This window comes from Bombus pascuorum, chromosome 8, assembly GCF_905332965.1.
Source record: "Bombus pascuorum chromosome 8, iyBomPasc1.1, whole genome shotgun sequence".
Taxonomy (NCBI): domain Eukaryota; kingdom Metazoa; phylum Arthropoda; class Insecta; order Hymenoptera; family Apidae; genus Bombus; species Bombus pascuorum.
The window spans coordinates 8626466-8643438 of NC_083495.1; the positions used below are offsets into that span (position 1 = coordinate 8626466).

General features: G+C 29.7%; 2 protein-coding genes across 5 annotated transcripts in view; both read left to right on the forward strand.

Annotated features, from left to right (window-relative positions):
- The window catches only part of LOC132910002 (mucin-2-like), a 708972-nt gene that overhangs the window by 193532 nt on the left and 498467 nt on the right, over window positions 1-16973 (forward strand). The gene's annotated exons all lie outside the window — the stretch shown is intronic.
- LOC132909834 (progestin and adipoQ receptor family member 3) lies at window positions 4096-16508 on the forward strand. Of its 4 annotated transcripts, none has more exons than XM_060964955.1 (8): window positions 4096-4465; window positions 7261-7429; window positions 10662-10846; window positions 11254-11410; window positions 11533-11685; window positions 12174-12453; window positions 13812-13979; window positions 14630-16508. In XM_060964955.1, exons 2-7 carry the CDS (start codon window positions 7286-7288, stop codon window positions 13952-13954), a joined length of 1062 nt encoding a protein of 353 aa, XP_060820938.1. In that variant the 5' UTR covers window positions 4096-4465; window positions 7261-7285; the 3' UTR covers window positions 13955-13979; window positions 14630-16508. The 4 variants fall into 4 exon arrangements, 3 of the variants coding, with proteins under 3 accessions (XP_060820938.1, XP_060820939.1, XP_060820937.1); XM_060964956.1 differs by lacking the exon at window positions 4096-4465 and adding an exon at window positions 4540-4560; XR_009658628.1 differs by lacking the exons at window positions 4096-4465; window positions 14630-16508 and adding exons at window positions 4607-4742; window positions 13410-13674 and having other exon boundaries at window positions 13812-13927.

The following is a 16973-nucleotide window of genomic DNA, read 5'->3' on the forward strand; positions in this document are numbered from 1 at the left end:
AGCTTAACAATGGATTTGTAAAATCCTATGAATTCATTTCACAATAGTGCGTCATTATAATTATCAGTAAAGTCATGCGTCGTACCTTGCGAATTCTTAATTCGCCCGTCGCTATGTTTTACTCTCGAATCAATGCGTTTATTATTGTTTTGCGTGTAAATTTTTCTTTAAGCGATAATTTTTTATTATTATTTAGTATTTGTCTTAAGCTTCCTTTTCATCCACAATATAAGTATACGTACCTTCTCTCTCTCACTTTTTCTTTCTCTCTCTTTTCACTATCTCACGTCCTATTATTATATTACAAACTCTTATACTGTACGAGAAAAATAATCGTCAAATAGATCTTAGTTCCCTCAAGTACTCACGATATGTTTTCGATAGTTACATATTTTCCTATATATTGTGGCTGCAAAGGATTCCAATGAGATATCAAATTGTTTCTAAAATCCATTTAACTCAATTTTTACAAGAAGAAAAGGACGTGTTGTCATTCAACATGTTTATTGTTAGTTTGTTCAAATTAATCTAGGAACAATGCACCTTTCGTTGGTGCTACCAGTGTTTCGGCTTTTAATAATAGAAAACGAATACAATCCGAAATATCGTAAAGATGGTCACTTAATTAGAAAGTAAGTAAACGATTTTGTCTTGCGAACAGTGTAAAGTGCGTTAACGAGCAAGTCTTGAATGTAATCGGTGCTTAAAATATGGCAAGCTCACGGAGCAAGTACGAAGCCTAGAAAAGACAAATCGATTAGTATGTAATATGGTATATCACTTGTTAATCTCGATTTTGTCTCATACGAACATCTACTACTGTAATTTAATTACAACTAAAAATGCGCGGCAAATCAGGTATTTAAATATTTGCCTCGGAAAGTGGATCATCGTTCATCTCTATTAGAAGGAAAACTACTCATGTGTAATTAATTATTATTATCACAGCTCATGTGTAATTATTATTATACATATAATTAATTATTATTATTTTAGCATTAGCCCTTTATATAATAAATTTCACATGATGATAAGGTATAATCATTCTAATCACTTATAACCATAATTATCGGCTATAAAAAAATTGCTTTGGTTGTATTTTCGTTTTGTTCCAAATTCTATGTAAACCTACATTCTACATATTACTGATATTATTGTTTTTTTCTCTGCATATTTAAAATCTGCAATATACTCAATGATCTAATTTAGATTTAACAAAACCAACGATTTAATGCTTCTCAAATAAGAGTTCCTTGTTAATTTGAAATAAAATCCATTACGCATTTAAAAAGAAAAGAAGGTATATTGTAAATATTTGGGAATTATCTTTCTTAGTTTTCGAACTCCCAGGATAAAAAGAATTTTCAGAAATAGAACTGGTGTAGCTGATTGATCCAAAGTTTCGCCACTGTATAGGATACAGGATCAATGTGTGACAAAATTGGAACAAATAAAGGACCTTTGTATAATCAGACTTGGAGGTAGCAGATGTCTTTGTCAGACTTTCACAATGAACGGGCTCCGTTCGTATACGTTGTAGGATCTTTAGATATGCTGAAAAAGCTATGAAACGGTGAAAGTGGCAATGCTTTTCCCCTTTTGCCCTGGCTGCTCTTGACCGCAGTATGTTTATTTTACCACAATGTTAGCAGAAACTTGCTAAAGCAATGTAGTTAATGATAAATATAAGAATATATTTTCCCGATCAACAAGATTCTTTGAAAAAAAACTCGATAGAAACAAAAATTCAGCTAAAATTCAGCCATTTCAAATCATGTTTAATCACTTTCTTCCAGTTAGTAGTCTAGTTAATGTTCCAGTACGAATGTTTTGAAGAATTTTGAAATTAATTCAGCTACAATGCCAGTTACAATGATTAAAAATCAAATAGATAATAGAATTAATAATATCAAACGATAATATCAGTTCATTAATAAACGAAATAAGTCGAATGTGAATTCACTTCTTTTATTTGATCTAATTTAATCATTTGATTTCATTTTATTTTTAGTTATTGAAAATTAATTCGATCGAAAGCTATTCCTGTGATTATTTTTGAAAATATACAATGCATTCAAGAAATTGAAAGTTCAAAAGAAATGGAAGAAATTTAGTTTTTATCGCGAAAGTTAAATAATATACATAGGAATATTTATAGAAAATATTTAAAGAAGCTTCGAAAAACATTTTGCAGATATATGATCATTGCAAAAATAATATTTATTGTGCAGTATATGCATTGCCAAAATGCATACATCGCAGTTCAAATTTAAGAATGAAAATTTCAACGATTTATAAATCTGTTATCAAACATCATCCTATAATTTCAATGTATGCTATACATATTTTTTCTTCAGTCACGTAGAATGTGGATTTATGAATTAGTGACAAGTAATTTCAGCAAATAAAAAATCGATTGATAATCAAAATTTCCGTATTAATATTTGTATATTCGTTACTGACGCATAATGCTTTTTATTTATTATAATTATAATTATATTTTTAGCACCATTATAATATATAAAGAATTTATGGAACGCATCTTCTATACAATTAATTCTCTCGTTTGCACGAAATAAAATGTTCTGTACATATGTATGTAGGTCATCAATAGCAATGTAACCTACTTACATTATTTAGTCACCGAAACACAGTCATCTGTTTGATTTTTCCAAAGTCTTGAATTTTATCAATAAATGTCAATAAATCTCTGAATTTTAATATTTACATTATAACAATAATATAATAGGTATCTTCTTGATGCATGGAGAATGTACTCCTTATCTTAGATCGTACATTAAGAAGAATAGAAAGTTTGAGAAAACGAACTTATACCTGATCCAATAATATTCATATCTAAGTATTCTGTTAAGATATGTATGTGTAATGTTAATAGATTTACACCTGTTGTTAATCAGTTTCTATTCTTTCAAAATGTTTTTCTCACGCACATGACCTTTAAAAATATTCATGGCACGGCTATGTTCAATAACACATATCTCTCAACTATTAATTTTAATTTAACAATTTTATGTAAAAAATGTAAAAAGACTTCAATGTTTAAATAAAATCCGCAAAAATTTTGAAATATATACAACAAACAATAGCAATTGGAAGGCAGAAATATTTTGAGAAAGTTGAAATAATGTAATAATATATATTTGAATTAAGAATGTTGGTTTTATAATTTAACACTTCGTTTTTAGTCATCAAGTGACACAACAAGCAGAAAATCAAAATATGGGCCAGTTATATTTTAAAATATTCTTCTATGTTGTCTTTAACTTTGCTACGATCTTCGAATTTTTATACTTCAATCTTGCTCTCATATTAGTCAAAAAAAGAATTTGTAATGTTTCAAGAAGATGTTTAACATACAGTTGAAAGGAGGAAGTACACATGAGACATTTTTCATAGTTTGGTCAGACTGTGAAGATGTCCTTTCTCATAAGAAAAATATAATTGAGACGAAAATGACGAAAAGAACGTAGCAAAGTTAAATACTAATACGTATAATGTTAAAAATACCAACGATAATATAATTGAGTATAAAATGACTCTTATCAATATTTAGGTATCTGGGATTCATATATTTGTTTATAACAGCGTTGCTAAATTCTAAAAAATTTCTTTTTATTATATCGAAATATTTATTTCAGCTAATAGAAACACACATTTTATCTATTGCGCACAGTTTCTTGCATCACAAGCGATAAATCAAGTAACGTCGAAATTTAACATGAAATATATAAAACTACTGATTAACTTCACGTTAATCAATATCTGATTTTACATCAAATCAAATAAGAAGCAAGTTACATTAATTCTACATAAAACATATGTCTATACTATACAATCTACATATTTAAAATATGTATAATTAATATATGCATATTTAAATTCTGACGTTATTTAATTTGCTGCTCAATATGTAAAAAGTTGCGTTAAATAAATAAAATTTAGGTTTCTACTAATTACAATAAGTCTTTTAATATATTAAAAAATAATTAATTGAATAACGTTGTTGTAAAAATATATATATATATATATATAAGACAATAATCTTGCGAATACCGTGGTATTCGAATGTTCATGCGTGTTACTGTATGCGTAAGCAGAAAAGTAAGATTGGCACGAAGAGACGAAGTGAAAATAAAAACTCGAATCCATCGCTAGTCCGTAGTACGAGAACGTGTTTCGATCTATCGAGCGGCGCTTTGGACCGTCTGGTTACGGTACGGTTTGTTCAGTGTCAGTGCTGTTCTCGGCACGCTCGGCGATCGAGGTTGAGAATAAGGTGACTTCGCTGCTGGTGGATACACGACTGTGAGAAGAATGTGCCGATAGATCGACAATCGGCCGACTTCCTGCACCCGCCGCGACCTTTTCAAAACGTTGATTGCGATCGCTCAATAAACGCATATCGCGAGGGCTTCACAATCAGACGACAAGCCGCAGCCAAGTGGTACGTAGCATTAAAAGTAACGATAGTCAGACACGTTGTTCGCGATCATTGCCAGAGCTTAACAAAGAGAGGACGTTTTAAATCATTTCAAAGTGGTATATATCACACTGGTATTGCAATTAGCGTACATATTCGAGCTGCGGTGTCGCGTTCACTCGTCGAGAACACGCTTTATGTTTACGAACAAACGCGTGCATTCATCCAACGACTGATTCTTCACTGAGAGTTTTCACTAACAAATTACATTGTGTTACATGACCGGGCGTAATGTGACAACGTAAACGAGCCATATTTTCTACGTCGTCGTCGTATTCGTTGCCAGCTTTGCAAAGAACACTATACTTTCGAGCCAACAAGTGATGAATACCGAAAGGAATATTTGAAATATTGATAAAAATCATAAATATCGCTACGTGTATTTTTTCTCTTTTATAAAATATTTTATTCTCTTCGAAAGCAATTATTTAACAAACTTTGCATTAATTGGATATAGATATATTCTTTGTCTTTTAATGAAAACGTTTTTATATGTTGTTCATTATAAAGTAACGATAAATAAATATTTTAGTTTCAGTTAGAATACATACACGTAGCGGTTGGTTGATTGTTATCAATGTAGATGAACGAAATTAAGATTACGATACAAAAATCTTAATTCCTTGGGCGTATATTAATTTTAACTATGATAACTATGAATACTAACGGAAAACTACTTGACCTTTTGCACCTTATACATTCTGGTTTTTATTGAAGTATGAAGATAATGTTTGAAGATATTGATGTGTGTATCTAACATGAAATTAAATATGCTTGATGGTTACTTTTGTCTAAGTGGTTTAAGTGCTGAATAAGAAACTACGATTTATCATGTCCGTTCGTTTAAATTCCATTTTTAAATACCAGAACTTTTAGGTAAGCTTGTTTTAGATATATATTTTGTACTTCTAAATCTAACTTTATTCGTGTGACATACTAAATCTATCGTTTATTTATTAACATATCATATGGCAATACGATATAAAGTACATAGAGAGAAAGTATATTAGGAAGAACAAGCTATTTGAAAGATTGTCAGAGAATGTAAAAGTTTACCTAAATCGAATAAAATACAAAGTACTATTGCGTATAATATTAAATTAATAAATATATCGTTAAACTTTACTTTATTAATTTCCACGCACTCTAATGTATTTCAAACATTTTTTCATTGTTACATATATTCCACGATAAATAAAGAAAATTAATAAAAAAACAAAGAATATAAATAAAATAACGAGTATGGTATATAATAAAATCTATGCAAGAAAATATCTTAATACAGAATTACCAATTATAGCACTCATCTGAAAACGGAAGTGCAGAATAGACATTATTAACAGGTTCCACAGAGCGCATTTAACTTTCTCATAGATTAAACACGAAAGATTGTTCGGTACGCAAGAGAGAGTGAACAGATGTCTTATAACACACAAAATGACCAGACTATTGTAAACCATAGCTTCCCGGATATTCTTTACCAAACATGTTTCGAAAGTTTACGATTTAAGAGAATCGGCATTTATGTCGGAGAAAAAAAAATTCGGTCGAATCGCGGTCACTTTCATGCATAATATACGTGTTCATTGAGAACGGTTCGGCAAAAAATGAGACATTAAAAATACAGCTCGTTTACCGTGGTTTGTAATTTTCTTGTTACATTGTTTCCATCTGGCGTTTGATAGCTTCCTTCCTGATGACACAAATTTCTAGCTATATCCGTAGTAGTGACAGGTACAGATACTTAAAAACTTAAAAACTTTGGACTTTTACGACATCTTTTTCCTTGACATCTCGTGCCGGTTTTGTAGAATCTTATTTTTTACAAGAAATTCGCGCGTAAAAAGATAATCACATGCACGAGATTTTGTTCGATGAAGATTTCAAAACCACCTCGAGACCGGTTGGAAACCTTCCTCCTGTGTCGTATGGTTGATATTAAAGCCACACGGATCATCGTGACTGATAAAGAAGCATTGAAAATCACGAGTGAATGCAATGAAACACGAATACAGTAACGAGCATAATGAAATAAACGTTATATTTTGATGGCACTTCTATTCGACTTAAAAAGTACCTCGAATGACTCCTTAACGAGAATTTTACACTGCACCATCCAATTGGATTTTTTATCCATACGTTCCAATTGCATTTTCGTGTTGAGAAAGCCGGTTGAATATACTACAATTTTGTATTCAGTGTTTTATGATGATATCCACATTAAACTAGATTCAACATATTTGCATTACACGTGTACATGCATGTAATTTATCCTATCAGCACGTGAAGCATCATGTACATATTTGAAATTTAATTAACGTAAATAACGTTCTTCAGTGTCTGACGTGTCAGAGTGATAATTTTCTAACTAATTTAGAAATCTTCACAGCAGTTAAAAAATGTTTCAAACGTATAATAAACCTTCGGAATAAATTAAAAAAATAAACCAGTGCTATGAAAGTCGTCAATTCTCGTTTCAAGATAAACGAAGTAGATTAGGCTATATTATTTGCGTTTTAACAATTATGCCATTAACAACGAAGAAAAGATCAACTTATTGAAATCTGCTAGTAATTTAACTTATTAACCCAAGTCAAGGCTAACGCGAACAAATCTATATCATCACAGCTATACACGTTTTAATTTGTAATGTGACTGTATTCATGAACATGCTTTATAAAATAAAGCTTATGTATCTTACGGTATCAATGCATCATGTTTGGTTAAAATTGTCGCTTAATCTTCTTCTCTATTTACAGACTAGAAGATAGCCGAATTTGTTCAATGATGAAATTATTAGCAGGCGTGGAAGAGGTGAGCGACCAAAGCGAGAAGCAGTCGAACAATGAGGAACTGCACAATAACAACCATGAAAAGCAACAAAAAACAGATGTTACGCAAGAAACGATGAAGCTGATTAACGGCGAGGTAAGCGCACGTTATTATAATATTACTACTTGTATTTATTTATCATTTATATTTATTCATGGCAAATATATGTTTCGTTCTTCGAAATAAGATAATAGATTCCGACAAGAAGTTCCACCGAGAGACGATATCTTTTCTTTCTTGGCAAAATCTTCTGCAACTAAGTAGATAATCAGTCGAAAGGAAAGGAGTTTTATTATTATATGTTTTAAGTTTAAGCTCGAAGCAGAACGTTGTTTAACGTGAGATGAAGATAACAATTTTGTATAATGTCAGTTATTTTTATTGGAAATAGAATAGAATAGTCATCGAAACGAAAATGGCCGAGACTTTTTGCGAAAAAACATCGCGCGTATTCCAGCCACAACTTTCACTTTGACTGGTCCGTAATTACTGTTAGATCACACAGTAGTGTATTCTACAATTGTGTTGTGCCTGGTATGCTCTATTTCTGTTCGACGTACAAAACCTTCAGCTTTGCAAAACGTCGATATGCATTTCCGAGCATATAGGTTGTTCACCGACGTGTATGATTCTCCTTTAACGTGATTCCATACCTATCAAGGTTAACGATGGACTTCTAATACAAACGACGAATCATCGGGCAGTATTAACACTTTTTCTCTGCATGATTTTGGTTAAGATTGTTATCAAAAAATAAAAATTCGAGGTTTGGGAATAAAACGGACGATTGAAATTTTGTCGCTAAAGAAATCTTGCAAAGAAATTAGTATCTATGAATATTCTGGTATTGATCATTAGAACAAAGATCCTAGAAAATAATAATGAAATATGAGTAAGCTTATTGTTACAAGAGAGACAAGTCTTTGAATAAAAAGATTTTTAGGAACATTTGTTCCAATTATCCCTCTTTATACTCCACTGGTAATTATTCAATAATTTATTCAAAATAAATCGTTCATTAGGTAATATTTAATAAATTAAACGAATCTTTTTTAGGTTTAATTCTTCCGTCTATGTTTATAAAAACATGAAACTGCATGAATATCCACAGTCTAGCGATTGTTTTATATCGCAGAAATGAAAAGATCAGTAATAACAGTAGAAAGTGAGACGTTATACCTGTATATAATACTTCTTTAGATATTTATGGATCTCTTTTGCTGTGAAATCACGTTCTGGTAATACGAGTTCGAAGAATGAAAAATCTACTGTGATTAATTTGACTGAAAATGTTTGTTTTCATGGAAAGAGCTTTCGCTTCAATTGCAATTAGAAGATCAGTAATTCCATGAAAAAATGAAAGAAACATCGATTTTTAAATATCTTAATTACGAAATGATCACAGGATATTGACGATTTGAACTGTTTCTTTTTTTTTTTTTTTTTGCGTTTATTAATGTGTTTATTATAGTGAAGGCTTAAGATTGTTTGAAAGTTTCGCGACACGTTGTAATCATCGTTGTAAACAGACATAATACATACATAACTATACTAGCTGCGGATGAAGAAAATAGCAAGGCTGGTACCAAGTAGTACTAGAGCTGCTATGCCGAAGTGAAAAATCGATTTCGCTAGTGAAAGATACAGGAAAGATAGAGAAGAAAGCCCGTAGTATAAACTTGACACACTGAGATGAAAGGCAAGTCCCGTTGTGGCCTACTTTACAGCTTTCGTATCTCAAGATAGCGACCAAATTTTTGCTCTTATATGCTGACATTGCCTATGATCTATTGTATGTGATGTGCTTAATTGCAATGAAATAGGTTGGTAGGTCTAGAAATAGGTTGTTTACAAAGAAACACAAATAATTCGCAGAGAACTCATGTGATTAAATTTTTAAGTTGTAAGAGAAATTCTGACATTCAATTGCCTTTTCATTCTGTTTAAATTAGCTATTGATGTTGTATAAGCTATCCGGTTGAATTAACTATTAATGATGCACAAATGCAAATATTATAAACGAATTATTAGAAGTTTCTATATTATAGAAGAAATTCTGTCATTCATCTGCATTTTTAAGTTGGTTAAATCAAATATTCATAAATCATCAAACGATCTGGTTAAATCAGCTACTGATGATATACAAAGACAAACATTTATCAATGAATTATCTCGTGTCTTCGGCGCGGTTATAATGCAAACATTTGATATTTTGCTTAGATATAATGTAAATATTTTATGTAATATGGCTCTTTTTAACTAGTTTTTAGTTTACTATGTTATATAATAAAAATGACTCAGATTAAAGGGTATTTAATAACGAAATAACAGATACTGATTGCATAATGTATATGCTAGTATTATTCCAGTTCTCTATGAATTTCAGAGGCATAAAAATATCTTCTGTTTATTTATAATGTGTTCATAAAGTAGTATTTGTTTATAAATGTAGATATTTGTAGATTCTTATGGAACATGTTTTCATTATTATATGATCATACAAAAAGCTTCATCGTAAATTGCAGCTATAAAACATAAACTGATATAACATAGAAGTTTTTACTACCCTGATGTAACCTGGAAATAATAATAAATCTAAACATTACACACAATTTATCTACAAAATTATGTAAAATATTACCTAAGTCCAGAGATAAACTTTCACTCTAGTTTGGTCCTAACAACGGTGATTACTATAAATCGTATATATGAATTTTCATGTACATATAAATATCTACATATATATTGACGCCACGTATATATTTATATTTACGTCAAAGTACGTTCCTTCTTATTAGTTTACATAGATGTATCTGTTGTAAAAACCTCCATCTACAGTACTGACGTTACATAATATTCTGTTGATATCGAAAACACATATGAATTTATTATCGTTACAAACTAGTGAAGTATTAAATTGATAGGAATAACTCACTCGTAATTAAAATGCTATAATCTTATTACTATTATTAATTACCATTGCGTAAAGTATACAATATACAAGTATAATAAATGATATAACATTTTCTAAGATTGAAATTAATTTTTTAAGATTGAAAAATGTTGTACATTTTGCACTGAATTCTCTTTAGAATTTTTTACCGTTTTACCAAATTAATTATTCAATTAAAAAGCTACAACGTTACTTTCATCGTCCACATTTTAGTTAGCCTAACTTAATATTTAAAAATAAGAGTATCTAAAAGAACAAGATCTTTTAACATTACTAATAAAAAAACTTTGCTTTGTCAAATTCTTGTGAAAAAATATTCCAACACAAATACAATTGTTAATAGAAGTACTTAGATGTAGTTGTAATTCCTTTCAGGTATACCGTAGGCTTTCCAGAAAGCTGGACGAGTCACCTATAAAAGATAAAAAGATTACGCTTGACGATGAAGAGAAAATGAGACGTCTTCTTAATTATGAAGAAGCTCCTGAATATCTTCAACATAATCCTTATATTCTTCACGGATATCGAGGATATCTTACAACAAAATTATGTATCGAGAGGTTCGTACTTAACATTACTCGATATCAATATGATTTCTTGATACATATCAAACGTCAGAAACACTTCCGATAATACAAGAGAACCATATATATTTTCGACAAAATCTCACGTTCAGTCGTACATACATTTTTTAAATGATATATAACTATTATTTGTAGGTATATATGTAATATATAAAACGAAAGGTTAAAAACTCGAATTATACATTGTATAAGAATACATAATAAATAATTTGAAAGGATTTCTAAATCTTTTCCAATAATAAAAGTCTTTTTCTAATGGTTGCTTATAAAATTCGTTTGATAATTTTAATCCACAGTTAATCCGTGTTGTAAATAAAAAATAAATTATTACTTATGTCTTGAATGCACAAAAGCAATTTCGAAAAGGGGAATATTTATTTCAGTATATTCTGGTGGACAAATGAAACAGTAAACATATGGAGTCACATATTCGGATGGATGTTATTTTTCGGTCTGACTCTATACGATCTTTGTCTACTAAATATTCACGCACCCTTTGGTGACAAACTGATAGTAGCACTTCTACTGATCTGTTTCCAGGTAATATTCAGAAAATGTCTTTTTCAATCGTAACAATTCGTGTATTCACTATTAGAAATTTACAAAAATAAATTGTTTAACATATGACAAATTAAGAAAGAGAGCAAAATTAATTGTTTCAGGCGTGTATGATATTATCTTCGGTGTATCACACGTTTTCCTGCCGAAGTGAAAAAGATTATTGGTGTTTTCTATCATTTGATCTATTTGGCATTGCTTTGAGCCTTTTATCCATATACATGTCTGGAGTTTACTACGCTTTTTGGTGTCACAAGGTAAATAAACTATGCTATTATTATACAACTTCTAAATTATGTATCGTCAAAGGTAGTATTTAAAAGTTTAAATTCAAATCTAGATTTTAATCAAATATTGCGCACGTTAACTTCTTCTCTACTTAGACGATCGATAAGGTAATCGATATAACTGACTTGTGTTTGAGAAGTTTCGTGCTACGTGTATTATCGATTATTTATAACAACCGGTGAAAGTAAAATCTTCTTTGAACGAAAAAAAATATTATTTGATATACTATCTAAACAAAGCAAACATGCATAAAGTAAATATAGTAATCAAAGTACTAAGAATGTGATTAAATAAATATAATGGCTATTTTTATTTAATTGAATATCCTCATATAACATTTATACTAGAAGTTGTTAATATTAAAATACAAATTAAATTAAAGAATAAAGGTATCTTTCATGCAGAAGAAATTATTTATAATTAGTAAACAGCCGTAAATATTTATTGTTTCATGCAGGAGTTGCAGAGATTTTATTTGATAACGGTGTTGGCAATTTTTATATTTGCAATGATTCTGCAAATACCAAAATTGAATGTCAATGGAAATGTCAAGCTAGTCGTTTTTGTCGCTTGGGCAGCTTATGGAGTGCTGCCAACGCTGCATTGGAGTATTGCTATGGGTGGCATGGACAACCCGATCGTTAGAATGTTGCTTCCAAGGGTGCTAGGAATGTATGTTATTAGCGGTGTAGCGTTCGTTATTTATTTAAGCAAAATCCCGGAACGATTTTGTCCAGGTAATCAGTCATTTTTCATTTTCTAATCAAAATACTGAAATCAAATTAGATGCCTAATTTTTTGTTATAAAAGAACTTCTCATAAAAATAATGAAATACTTATAATAAAAGATCCGCCTTAAGTTATGTAACATTATAACTTTAATAATATATTTTATTTATTTATTTTTAATAATATAGATTATTTCACTAACTTTAATTAACCATTGTTTTATTAAGTATTCAATCAATAAAATATAACATAATTAACAAAAATCCGAAATTCACATTTTGCTAGTAACGTTAGTTTGATCGTATGAATATTTAATACAATTTATCTGACGTCAATCGACGGATAATTTGAAATGGAGAGCGTTAAATTGAATAAACATGATACGGAGTACATTTTCCATCCAATCTATAATTTTATTTTCATTACATTCACTGTCGATCATAAACCTTAAGTACATGCTACTACATGCAGCAGTTGCTAGTGTTTAATACGAATCGAATGTTTTTCAGTGCTTTTACTTTCAAATTACTTTATTATAAAACTGTTATTTCATTCTCACATCATATATATATCTGATAATATAAAATACTAATTAAAATAAAATGTGTTAGAGTTTTCCAATAAATGTAAGCAATAGGTGTCAAAATACTAGAGTGAAATTTGTATGAATATATTAGGTTTGTTGAAATTTTCCAAACTTCATTAGCGATGTAACGAGACATGATTATGGTAATTATATTGAAAACTAATCCGAAAATCTATATAGAAGTTAGCAGGCAATTTATCGCAAACATATTCCATACAGCATGAGTAGTGGTACTAAATATATAATTAACATTAAATATAATCTCATTAAATATTCTGGTTTACTAATAATGAGTAAGTGACTGTTCAAATACTTTAATGATCTTTTTGAAGTGTATGCTTGCTATAAATATATCCTAATTCTTATATACATTTTCAGATTCGTTTCTAAATTTTCTAATATAATCATATAATTATGTTTCATTACAATACTAATGGAATTTTCAAAATATCTCGTATAACATACATAGTATATTGAGGAAATGTTTCTATAAATATTCAAATACTTTCGTGTATCAATGCACCCGCTGGAATATTATAGGAATGTTATATTATGTATTATATCCGAAAATATTGAACAACGTACGGATGGTGCAACAAATACTACACTACTATTTTCGCGAACCATTATATGAGTAGCATTTGTACGTATTTCTTTCTGTTGGACACAAAAGAAACTTTCACAGATATAATTAAATATAAAACGATACGTGTATAAATAGCGAAATTTGTTATTATTATTGCGTGATTGATATATTATTAGAGTTTTATTTTGTTAAAGGGTGGGTAGATTATATTGGTTCATCTCATCAGTGGTGGCATGCATTAGTAGTATTGGCTCTTTATTATTGGCACAATACTGGAATGCTATACGTGGAATACAGAATGAACCACGGCTGTCCAAGTAATATAAGATTATTATGACAGACAGATACTGACGATCATTCAGGTATAAAATACATATTTCATATAAGAATAATAACCAATTTAAAAAAAAATTAAGTTTCTTGCTTACTTAAACTATAATTATATATTTCATTTGCCCAAAAAATATGTTATATATACTTAAACTATAATTATATGTTTTCCAAATATAATCTTAAATTTTTTATAAATTTTCCAAAAAATTAACTACTTTTCAAGATCACATGGAAGATACATGATAAGTCTATATTTGTTAACTTTTTTGTTTTCAAAAAAGTATATTTAGTTCAAAAAACTACGTCGCGCAAAAATATATTGTCTCTTAATATTAAATCCAACAATTTTTATATACAACCAGTAGAATAACTAATGTTGTGGCAATCAATATTTTTAAAATACTCAAGAATAGAGAGATGGCAAGAGTTCATGTTTTATAACCAAATCGAATGAAAAAAACGATTTAGATAATATAGAACTGGTCGACGTTGTATTGAATGTTAATATCACTTCTTCATAATGAACAAAACGCATGACTTATCAAGTTTCTTTTCTGGTAGCCTTCATTTGCAATTTTTAAGTTTCAAGCTGATTGCTCCTTTTCCTTGTTTTATTTAACCACGTTTATATGATTGTAAATTGTAATGATGATGTAATATGTATACGTATTTATTTCAGGCCATGGTTTTCTTATGGAATGTGCTTGCGCTATGGAATTCAATGTTTGGTCGTCAGAGTATTACAACAAACTACCGTTTTACGCTATTGAGAGAAAGACAACTTGCGTAATCGTGAATCCATTGCAAGCATACCTTCATCGACAGGGGTTCTGATGTTGCAGTGTATGAAATCTGTAGAATTTAGTTAAAACAACGTTAACACGGGTCCTTTCAAAGTATCTGAAACGTTCTAATGTTAGTCATTTTTATTTATGTTGTATTTATAAATTTTAAATAGATGTACTGCATTTTCTTTTTATTATTTCAATTTTTATAACAGACATCTTTCTTAGACATTTATTTTATTCCCGTGTGAGAAACATGCTTGCGCAATGCTTTTATCGCAATAATTATAATTTACAATAAAAAGCAAGTAACTCATAAAGACACAACGCAATGACCAAAAGTATTTTGTAATTGCAATTGGAAATTTATCCGCAGGTAGCAAAAGTTTCTAAGTTTGTACATAATTGACGCAATAGATATTTATTATTTAATGAAATAACATTGGAAGAACGTAAAGAAATTGAAAGAACTACTTCTGCAGTTGTATGTTATTAAATAACATTTGTAAAAATTGCATTGTATGATAGTAAGATAAAAGTAATATAGTAAAGTATACACATTGATTTGAACAGTGCCTGAAAACTTGTAAATAAAGAGTTGTAAATGAGATAAATGCGAAAGTTTTGTACAAAAAAGGAAATAAGAAAAAATTTAGTTATAAATTTGAACGTTTTGCTATATAAAAGATACTTGATTATTGTTATTTCGTCCAGTCGCGGGGAGACGCGTCAACGGGAGTCGTAAATTCCCGTTACGATTATACGAATCGACACCGCGAGCAGGGCGATCCCCTGATTTCGGTTAAGACAATAGGGGTGTTTGTGGTTGAATAACTGTAGTCTATAGTTAGCTACTATAAATATATTTACACCCGATTACAACACGTGGAACGTATACAGATAAGATTGGATTTCGTCGGACCTTACAATGTTTAACCCGAGCGTTGATATCGTTAGCGCGTTGAATGTCGATCCCGTGTTAAATTAGTAAACGTGACTGCCCGATGAGCGAAAGAACCGTCCGAGGTATGTTGACTGTCCGAGGAGTTAAAGAGAAGTGAAGTCACTGACTCATCTCGTACTATTTAGGAGGAAAGCTCGGTGTGAGGGTGCCCTTACTGAATCAAGGACACAAGGATTCGTTGTTCACACGATCCGCTATGCCCATTGGTTATAGCCAAAGTTAATAAACAAATCCGAGGAGAAAGGCTCCTGACCATGACTCATGGGTGTCTTTGATCTTGGGAAAAAAAAAAAGCAGGGCACATCTGCTTTCCCCGTAATTAGCAAGAGTGTGCAATAAACCTAATGACTGTTCAAAGGACCATCCATAAACCGAAAATATTTGTATGAATTGAAGTTAAGCTGAAAAGATTCGGTTTATGGTGGTTCCTTGGGTTTCCTGCAGGTCAGTTTAACGAGGGGTAGGCCTTGGCGGTCAAACCGAAAGGGGCGTCGCACGGACCGTCTTGCGCCCCGTAACAATTATTATATAAAAATTATTTAAATCCTGTTTTCAAACATCATATAAAAAATTATACCTTGTTACTTGTATAATGGCAATAATAATATAGCTTAGATTTCATCAATACATATCAAAGAAAATTACGAATGTCCATTCTGTATCTATAAACAAAGTAGTTTAAATAATTATACTTTTATCAATTTTTTATATGATTTTAACTGAAGTAAGAATTACGTATTCTAACAAAATATAATTGTAATAGAATGTTATTATTTCCAACTGTTAAATAAAATCGTTGCCTAAAATTATATTGTTTATTATTTATTTTTTTACTAATTTCAATAAATAATTAACTTTTTAATGTAACACAACAATAAATTATATTAAAATATATCAAGTAAAATTCTGTTTTATTATAACAATTATTATCTAAGCCATAAAAAAATATCTATAATATTGTTACAATATTATTGTACTTTTCTAAATTATTTGCTACGTATTTGCAACAGTAAAATGATGATTATATCATTTATTAAATTATAAAATAACTTCTTCAAATAAATTTTAATTTTCATAATATATTTTAATGGAAGGAAAATGAACAAAATGTAATTTGTATTGGAAACAAATTCATTATGTATACATATATAAAATATAAAAAAAAGACATTTATTTTTAATTTATCATATAATATATTGAAATCAGTTGTATAAAATTATAAAAAATAACAAGAAAAGTAGCAAAAAATAAAATATTTAATATATTAAGAAAGT

What these genes read in the sequence shown, in the direction of transcription:
- LOC132909834 (XM_060964954.1), top strand. Translation starts at nt 4,720, where the DNA reads ATGACCGGGCGTAATGTGACAAC. An exon ending in ACCGGGCGTAATGTGACAAC is followed by an intron (nt 4,743 to 7,260) that starts GTAAACGAGCCA and finishes CTCTATTTACAG; the next exon opens with ACTAGAAGATAGCCGAATTT. An exon ending in CCCGGAACGATTTTGTCCAG is followed by an intron (nt 12,454 to 13,811) that starts GTAATCAGTCAT and finishes ATTTTGTTAAAG; the next exon opens with GGTGGGTAGATTATATTGGT.